At 55.3% G+C, this 9,198-nt stretch overlaps 1 protein-coding gene across 1 annotated transcript in view; it reads right to left on the bottom strand.

Annotated features, from left to right (window-relative positions):
• CFAP46 (cilia and flagella associated protein 46) overlaps nucleotides 1–9,198 on the bottom strand; it is a 123,995-nt gene that overhangs the window by 36,565 nt on the left and 78,232 nt on the right. Inside the window, exons 28-32 of the mRNA XM_081822985.1 lie at nucleotides 8,816–8,999; nucleotides 5,744–5,903; nucleotides 5,044–5,249; nucleotides 3,959–4,183; nucleotides 3,071–3,220 (exon numbers count right to left, since the gene is read on the bottom strand). Coding sequence (XP_081679111.1) covers nucleotides 3,071–3,220; nucleotides 3,959–4,183; nucleotides 5,044–5,249; nucleotides 5,744–5,903; nucleotides 8,816–8,999 — 925 coding nt within the window. The remainder of the gene's footprint in view (nucleotides 1–3,070; nucleotides 3,221–3,958; nucleotides 4,184–5,043; nucleotides 5,250–5,743; nucleotides 5,904–8,815; nucleotides 9,000–9,198) is intronic.

The raw sequence follows: 9,198 nt of genomic DNA, 5'->3' as shown, positions 1-9,198 counted from the left end.
GTAATCTAGAAAGTAAAGTGTTTCCCTGAGTTCTGTGAGCCGTCCTAGCAAATCATCAACCCCGAGGAGGGGGTCACGGGAACCCCCAATCCGTAGCCACGTCAGACAGCGGTGCGGACAGCAGTGTTGATGTGGGGGCCGCCCTGAGGGACTGAGCTCTGAGCCTGAGGAGCCCGCGCCCACCAACCCTGAGAGGTCCGTGCCGGGACTGGGCTAATTCACAGGACGCCCAGCTGGTGTGCACAGACAACAGGAGAGCTGGATGTTGGTGTGGAAAAGCCGCATGTCTGGCGCCGGCTGGGAGCAGGAAACGGTTCAGAGTCTGAGTAACTTTTTACCAAATCCTGACATGGGTGCTGTATGAACAGGAATGAACATGGAAGCAAACACCCCAAAGTGTCAAACACGATTATACATGAGATGAATAATATGTTTCAGCTACATTGATCATATTATGATAATCATCAGCAAAAGATCAATGTAATCAATTAAAAGAATAAAGGAGAAAAAACATTATCACTTGAACAGATGGAGAAAAATACTTGGTAAAAGTCTATAGCCATTCATGATTACAACTCTTAGCAAAGAGAAATAAGAAACTTCCCTAGTCAATAAAGAATATCTATAAAACTACAACAAACACCAATTATACTTCCAAGTATTGTTGGGGACCCTCCCGTTGAAGCAGGAAATGAGATAAGGTTGTGCACGGTCACGGTGTTTCTTCAACACCTGCCCAGGCCTGAGCCAACAGAGCCAAATAAGGGAATGAAAAGTGCAAGGACCAGAAATTAGGAAGTAAGCAGCGGGCTGTAGATGGAATGATTGTACGCACATGAGATCAAGAAGAATTTACAGATAAATCACCAAAATTATTAAAAGGTTAACAGAGGGGCACCTGGGTGGCTCAGTCGTTAAGCGTCTGCCTTCGGCTCAGGTCATGATCCCGGGGTCCTGGGATCGAGCCCCGCATGGGGCTCCCTGCTCTGCGGGAAGCCTGATTCTCCCTCTCCCACTTCCCCTGCTTGTGTTCCCTCTCTCTCTGTCTCTCTCTTTCTCAAATAAATAAAATCTTAAAAAAAAAAGGTTAACAGAATTATATTTCTATATTTCATGTGGAGTTCAAGCATGACACAAAAAGGCATATTTACAATAGCATCAAAAATATCAAATACATGGAAATACACCTAACACGTGCTTAAGCTCCACACAGAAAACTCGATCCATGGGGCGCCTGGGTGGCTCAGTCATTAAGCGTCTGCCTTCGGCTCAGGTCATGATCCTGGGGTCCTGGGATCGAGCCCCGCATGGGGCTCCCTGCTCTGCGGGAAGCCTGCTTCTCCCTCTCCCATTCCCCCTGCTTGTATTCCCTCTCTCGCTGTGTCTCTCTCTGTCAAATAAATAAATAAAATCTTTAAAAAAAAAAAAAAGAAAAAGAAAACTCGATCCTCTGTTAAGAATCGAGGGCAGTCTAAACCGGTGGAGAGGCAGACTGTGTTTATGGACGGGAAGGCTGTGGGAGAGGGTTAGCTCTCCCTGAGTCCACAGCTGACTCAGAGACTCTGAGCAATCACGACCTGCACCCCCCGCCCAGAGTGTTAAGTGGAATCCAACACCTGGATTCTAAAGTACACGTGGAAATGCAAAGAGAATGGAAAGAACGTCCTAGACCTTCTCGAAGAACAAGGTGAGGGCACGCAAGTTCAGTAATCACGACCGTGAGATGTGAGCACACGTGTGTAGACACTGGATTCAGGACAAACATGGCTCTGCAAAGAAGATGGGCAAATGCTTTTCCCATAAATGGGGTTGGAACATTCAGATACCCAGATTTAAAAGCCTGAGGCTGACCTTGCCCTACACCACACCCACCAATCTCAGGTGGATGGTCCGTGTGAATCTGGCACATAAAACCATAAAGCTTTGGGGAAAATATTGTAAGAGAATATCTTCATGACCTTTGGAAAGAGAAACGGCCTTTTTAAGCAGGACACACAAAGTATAGTGACAAAGGAACAGATCACTAATTTTATCACATTAACACTAGGAACCTCTAGTCAATGAGAAGACCGCAAGAGAGCCAGGCCGAGAGTGGAAGGTAATTGGCCCTTCGTAAATTGTCAAAGTGTTGTTCCCAGACTAGATCAAGAATTCCTTCAAACTGACAAGAAAGAGACAGAAACCTTAATAAAATGTGGGCAACAGACTGGAAAGGCCGCAGAGAAGATGTCCGGGTGGCCAGAGGGCACAGGAAGGTGCTGCCATGCTTCCTCTGAACGGCCAGAGTAGGAAGGGGAGCCAGACGAGGCCGGCACAGTCGACCAAACACACGCTCCGAGACGCACGGCTTCCATCACGAGCGCTCACAGCAGCTTCGCGCGTGAAGCCACGAGCTGGAGACAACCCGAGTGTCATCCAGTGTCGAACGGACAAATGGACCGTGGTCTAGTCAGGGGCCGTGGGACTGCACCCAACAGGTGACGGAGACACAGACGACCGTGGACAAATCCCACAAAATACTGAGTGAACGAACCCAAACACAAAAGGTTTATAAGGAGTATTTCCACGTTTTTAAGCACAAAAGACAGGCAGAAGGCAGTGGGCACTGAAGGTCCCCAAAGTCTTCGGGTCTAACCCCTGGAACCTCACAAGCAACAGCTTCCTTGCCAGTGTGGTTAGTGTGGAAATCCAGAGAGGGAGGGATTTCTGTGGGTTACTTGGGAGGTCGCAGGCACAGACACTGCCCACAGGGGCGTTTCCGTGTTCAGCGTGTTCAGGGGCGGGGCTGCATGACGACAGGGAGCACGTGCTTCCCACCGACACTCCAGTTCGTCTGGGGAGAGTGGCGGCCGGGACGGGGAGGCCCGGGGCTGACCGTGCTTGCGCCTCAGCCCGGGCGGCACACACAGGGGTCTCCCTCTCAATGAGTCACTAAGCCCCCTGCTCAGGCCGCCCGCTTTCTGGATACACTTCACGGCAGGAAGGCTACTACGGGGCAGGGACACGGGGTTCGGAACGCAGCTGGCTGGCACCCCACCCAAGCCCGCACCCCTGCTTGAAGTCACCTTACCGGCTTCTGGATGCTTGACGGGTTAATGGTAAAGTCGCTTTTATCTTGTTTAAACACCGACATCACTTCTTCAGGGCAGGAGTAGGAAGCCCATTCTTCTATGCTTGTCGGTAAGTCTTCCAGCTGTTGGCTAGGAACCGCGGTGTGATGCTGTAAGCAGGAACGCAGGATTCGCTGTAGAATCAGCACAGCCTGAGCAGACGGCGGGGAGCCCTGAGAGGGCAGCGCCTTCGGGGACCCAGTGCTGCCTGGATCCGGGCCCCCCCCCGCCGCCTCTGCCCCAACGGCGCCCCTGCACATGGCTGCCCTCCCTGTGACCCAAGCCCGAGCTGTGACCCACACCAGAGCCACGTTCGATTTCACAGCCAAAACACACTCTGACATCACCTGCAAGAGCACAAAGCTGATGCTCTCTGCCATGTGCAAACCAGAGTCTGCCTGGGGTGCCCCGGCTCGTGGTACCCCCAGGACCTGCGCATCTGCGTGCAGTCAGTGCTGTGTGGACACGTGCACAGAGGACACAGTGCTGGAGCCCGGTGGGAGTGCCCGCTCTGGACGGCCATGCACACAGGAGTGTCCGGCTGCGTGGGTGCGCATGTGGGCTGCAGGCCCCTCAGGATGCGGGGGCTCTTTTCCCCTGCTCCAGAGAGCTGCCCTCCTTCCCACACACCCACAGCCAGAGAGGAGACACATGTCCTGGGTCACCCTCCTAACAGCCTGGGGTTGTCCTCCACTTTACAAAAGAGGACACTGAGGCATAGAGGGGTCCGGCAGGCCCCACAGCCTGGGTGTGGGTCCAGGCCCAGCCATGTGGCCCCAGTCTGTGGCCCTGGCCCTCCACTGTCAGGGGCCCAGACACAGCCCCATATTCGAAAGTGCGCACAGTACCTGCTTGAGGTCTTTGCCCTTTTCTCTGTCCTTCTCCTTGTCCTTCCCTTTCTCCTTCTCCTTCCCCTTTTCCTTCTCTTTCTCCTTTTCCTTCTCCTTTTCCTTCCCCTTCTCTTTCTCCTTCTTCTTCTCCTTCTCTTTTTTAGGCAATAACAAATGTGAACTAGCTGTTGCTGCTAGAATTTTACTTTCTGAAATTGCTTTTCCTGCTGTTAATAAAGATACCTGTGAAAAATGAAATCCAGATTTGCAACATTAAGAACAGCCATGCACACGCTCCCCCACCTGCTCAAATCTGAGGGGCGGCTAGTGGTCCTAAGGCTCTGAGTGGTAACCTTGTGTCCACTAGGGCACCAGGGCCACACCAGTGAGCTCGCCCCATGCACAGGTGACTGCAGCGTCCCTCAGTGGGTGGGACACTCAGCCCCCAGGACCTGGACCAACGGGGACACGGAGCTGACCTCTGAGGAGTGCCTGTCCCAGCTCCATGAAGTGAATTCATGTCTCTAATTGAGAACACATAGAACTTTTAGTGGTTCTCCTAAAAGAAGTGTTAAAGAATCCTTGTTTTGTGGACGGTGGGAGAGTGGGCTGGGGCATCTTGAAGACCAAGGATGCCTTCCCAGTCCCTCCCATTCTTCCCACTGCCAAGGGGTGACAGCCCCACTGTCCCCCAGCACATTGCTGGGAGGGTCGGGGCACTGCCCTCAGGAGGTCCTCGAGAACCAGAGGCTCAAAGAGCTGCCCTGGGAGGGCCCTGTAAAGAGATGATGGGGGAGGAGGGATGAACGAAAGAAGGTTCTGGAAGCCGAGGGCCAGGGCTGCTGAAAGGCAGGCAGATGCAATCATGGGCTGGCTGTCCCCTCCACATGCAGAGGCTCCCGGGACCGTTGCCCAGGGGTACTTCGTGGTGGATGGGCAAGGGTGGTGGAGAGGTTTCAGAGAAGAGTGTCCCCAGCCACTGCAGTGTGGTGAGGGCCCTCTTCCGAGGGCTGCACGAGCAGGCGAGGCCCGTGGGCTACAGGGAGAGGCATGGGCTCCTGCCAAGAGCTGGGGACCGATCAAGGAGCAGCCTCACGCCTCACCTGCCAGATGCGCTTGAGGTACGTGTAGGCCATGAGGCAGTAGTCCTCGTAGCTGGCCGCGCTCGGGGACACCATCAGGGCCAGCAGGGTGTAGGCGCGAGCCAGCGCCTCCAGCTGTCTCACGTTCCGAAGCTTCTCCAAGGTGACTGACCCCGCGTCCTCCGACACTACACTTTCTGGGGCTCCCTGAGTGGACAGGTGCTCCCCTGCAAGATAGGGGTGTCCAAGCCATGAGCATGTCCCTACTGGGTCCTTCTAGAAGGCATACCCGCCTTCAGGGGCCAGGCAGGCCTCAGGGATGGTGTCCCAGGGCTCTTCCCCCGGCATCTGAGGGCTCCTCCCCAGCGTCCCAGGGCTCCTACCCCGCGTCCCAGGGCTCTGTACCCCCATCCCTACCCCCCCGTCCCAGGGCTCCTCCCCCGGCGTCCCAGGGCTCCTCCCCACGCGTCCCAGGGCTCCTCCCCCCGTGTCCGAGGGCTCCTCCCCCCGCGTCCCAGAGCTCCTCCCCCTGCGTCCGAGGGCTCCTCCCCCCGCGTCCCGGGGCTCCTCCCCCCGCGTCCCGGGGCTCCTCCCCCGGCGTCCCGGGGCTCCTCGCCCCGCGTTCCAGGGCTCCTCCCCCCGGCTGCAAGTCCCCTCGGGGGCCCGAGAGGACACGTCCACCCCGGGCCCGGCTCTGAACCAGAGCAGACCCCACCCTCACCTGCCAGCTCAGGTGTGTCACTGGCAGGTGTCATCAGCAGCAGGATGTCAATCGCCCACTTCAGGTGGAATGTCACGTCTTCCATAGGAAACTGTTTGTAATACAGCCACTCGCTGAATTCCATGATGTACTCAACTTTTTGCCACTCGTTCTCTGGCTTCTTTGGGATGAAACAAAAAAGGACAGAAGAGACATGTGCTTACCACTCAGCATCCCAAACACTGAAACGGAGGGTGTCTTCTGGAAGCAAGTGTGTGCACAGACCCCGCCTCCACCGCGGCGGGACCCTCTAGCGGGACATCTGCTGTCCACACTCGTTAGAACCTTTCCGTTGCTGATAGTTTTGTCCCAAGACCAAAGCCTCGCAGATCTCTCCGGGCCCTCCACTCCCTTTGTGGGCCTGCCTGCCCGGTCTGCCCCTTCTGGCCCCCAGGCCTCCTGAGTCAGGCTGTCTTCAGTCTGTACCCAGCTTTGTTTCCTAAGGCACTCATTCAAATGTGTATGTGAGGCACTCTCTGGATGGTTCTGTGGTTAACCAGAGCTCCCGGGGTCAGGGAAGATGCTGCTCTGTCCAGCAGGCAGCCCCAGAGTCCAGCCCAAGGCCTGGCCCATGCACAAACTGGGTCACAAATCACTGCACCAGGGAGTGGAGCTGCTCCCCGGCCCTCACAGAGCAGAGCCAGCCCAGCCGATGGCACCTCTACCTTCCACCCCCCCGGCCCCACGCCCCCACCCCAAACACCATACTCCACACCTGACCCTCGGGCAAGTGGAGGGGAAGCTGCCATCTGTGGGGCGGGGGAAGGCAGGAAAGGGGAGGGTGGTGCCGAGGAGCAGGAGTTTAACTTTGGGTGCTGGGTTGACACATGGTAAGATGGAAGGGGGAGTGGGCAGTGGGACATGTGAGGTGAGGGTGGAAGGGGGTCCAGGCTACACACTACGTTGTGAGGAGACTCAGGGTAGAGGTCGTGTTTAGCCCAGGAGCCTGGCTGAGATCGTCAAGGTGGGAGGATTGTGGATGGAGCCCTGAGCCCCTGCCCTCCGCCTCAGTAAGTGGTGGGGGAGGGAGGAGTGAGCGAGAGGCAGGTGGACGTGGGAGCCCAGTGAAGGAAGCCTGTCGGGGGGGGGACAGGGCAGATGGGGCCTCAGGACCCCCATGGCTGTCTCGATGGCTTTGGCTAGAGTTCTGCAGGAGACCTGGAGAGGGTGAGAGCTGGGCTGGAGTGTTTATGACACAACCATCATCTTCCCAACAAATGGGGCTGGGAAAACAGGGCATCCACATGCTCACACCAGCCACAGTGTGACTCCAAGTGGATCAAAGATTCAATGTAGGACCTGCAGCAATGAAGCTCCTACAACAAACACAGGAGTAGATCTTCATGACCTTGGACTACGGGGCAGCTTCTTGGATACCGTCCCATAAGCATAAGCAACAAAAGAAGAAATAAATTGGGCTTCATCAAAACTATAAACTTTTGTGCTACAAATGGTATCATCAAGAAAGTGAAAAAGTGGCTGAAAAAACAACACAGAGAAAAAATTTACAAGTCTTGTATCTGATAAGGGGTCGTGCCCAGGATGCACGAGGAAGTCCTACAGTTCAACAATAAGAAGGCAAACAACCAAATTAAAAGTTGGGCAAAGCATCTGAATAGACATTTTTCCAAAAAAGATAGACACGTGGCCAATACATGCATGAAAATACATGCATTAGTCACCCGGGAAACATGATGAGACAGCGCCGTCACCCGCCAGGACGATACAACCAGGCGGCCAGGTGACAGTGTCGTCCAGGCATGGAGAGACTGGAGCGCTCTCTGCCACGGCTGGTGGGAAAGTGCTCCTGGAAGGTTGGGTGGAGATCGGCGCGGCCCCACAGTTACACTGTTCTGGCTGGGCCCAAGAGAAATGTGACCACGTGTCCACACAGCACTATTCGCAATAGTTAAACATGGAAAGAACACAAACACCCGTCCGATGGAAGACTCTCAGCCCTGAGCGTGAAGGAAGCTCGGACACAGCCTATCACACAAGGCCTGGACACGTTATGCCAAGTGGAAGAAGCCAGTCACAACGGACACACCTTGTGTGACTGCACTTTCGTGAAATGTCCACACAGACAAGCCCTTATGGACAGAAAGTGGACTGGCGGCTCCCTGGGGCTGGCGGTGGGGAGAACAGTGAGGGCAGATGGACCGGGTTTCTGGGTTGTGATGGAATATTCTAACGTTGACCTTAGTGATGGCTGTGTGACCCTGTGTATTTACTAAAAACGTTTTGTACCCCTGAGAAACAGGAAGCAAGGGAGGAAGGGACTTGGGGTCGGGGGGACAGAGAGCCTTTGCAAGGAGCCTGGTGCCTTTCTCTGGAGCGGTGGGGTCCACGCTGCCCGGTCCCAGTGAACCTGGTGGGGACCTTGGTCTTCATTGACCACTCAGTGTTGACCACACAGAGCGGCGTCCTGACCCGTCCCCAGTTAATGCCTTCCCAAGAGACATGCCACCCCTGGGACCCTGGCTCAGTCGAGGAACCTCACGGCAGGATTTGCTCCGTGAGAGACGTTCTGTGTAACAGATATTTGGTGCCGGTGCATCTGACAGGGCTTCCTTGTCCTTCCGCAAGTCCCACCTGCTCTGCCGCCACGCCAGACACCGCCCCTCCCCCGAACCTGCCCCCAAGTCACTCGCAGTCCGTCTTGGTTCTGGTTGGGGTGGGGAGTCTCAGAAGGCTGCAGAGCCCTGCTCCGTCTGTAGCCCAGTCCAGCCTTGGGCGTCCCCCCTTGGGTGGGCTTCACCCACTCCCCCCACAGTATCTCCCCTGCAGCAATAGGGCGCCCCACCCACACAGGGACCTCGTCCCTCCACGCTGGGAAGGGGCGACGGAAGACAGGCGTCTGTCTACTGGCCCTGACTCATCAGAAAGGCACGTCCCCTCCCGTGGCTCCTCTGCTGGGCAAGGTCTTCCTTGGGGTGCCTCCACGCAGCTGCCCAGGGGCTCAGCCTCCCTCCACGGGGCCACATCCATACCCGAGAGGCTGGGTCACCACCACCCAAAGCTCCTCAGTCGGACCTGCAAGGCTTGGACGGCGTTGTGGTAGCAGACCAGCTCTCCGCAGACACTCTTCGAGTTCAAGGCCAGACGGTGCCACATGCGTGCCAAATAATCCTCGCTTTCGTCTTTGAATTTCTGTATTTCCATTGTAAAATTCTGGCCAAGTTTGGCCTTCACAATGACCATATGTTTAAAAATCAAGCTAGAAAGAAGCAAAAGAGATGCTTGAATGATAAACAAATACAGGTAATGCTCCTAAAACTAAGGAATCTGTGTTCCTTTTCCTACTTACAAAGACAAAACAGAATGGAACCTCAGTTCCTTGGCATTTGCGTGGGCTGTGTTTTAAATCCCCACCCTTCTTGTGTTGAATTCCCAGCGGGGAAATAAAGTCATCCGTG

The sequence above is a fragment of the Leptonychotes weddellii genome, chromosome 6 (genome assembly GCF_054177405.1).
Source record: "Leptonychotes weddellii isolate Sample4059 chromosome 6, ASM5417740v2, whole genome shotgun sequence".
In the NCBI taxonomy this organism is placed as follows: domain Eukaryota; kingdom Metazoa; phylum Chordata; class Mammalia; order Carnivora; family Phocidae; genus Leptonychotes; species Leptonychotes weddellii.
The sequence above is the reverse complement of the archived record's forward strand: the minus strand, read 5'-3'. Positions and strand labels throughout refer to the sequence as shown.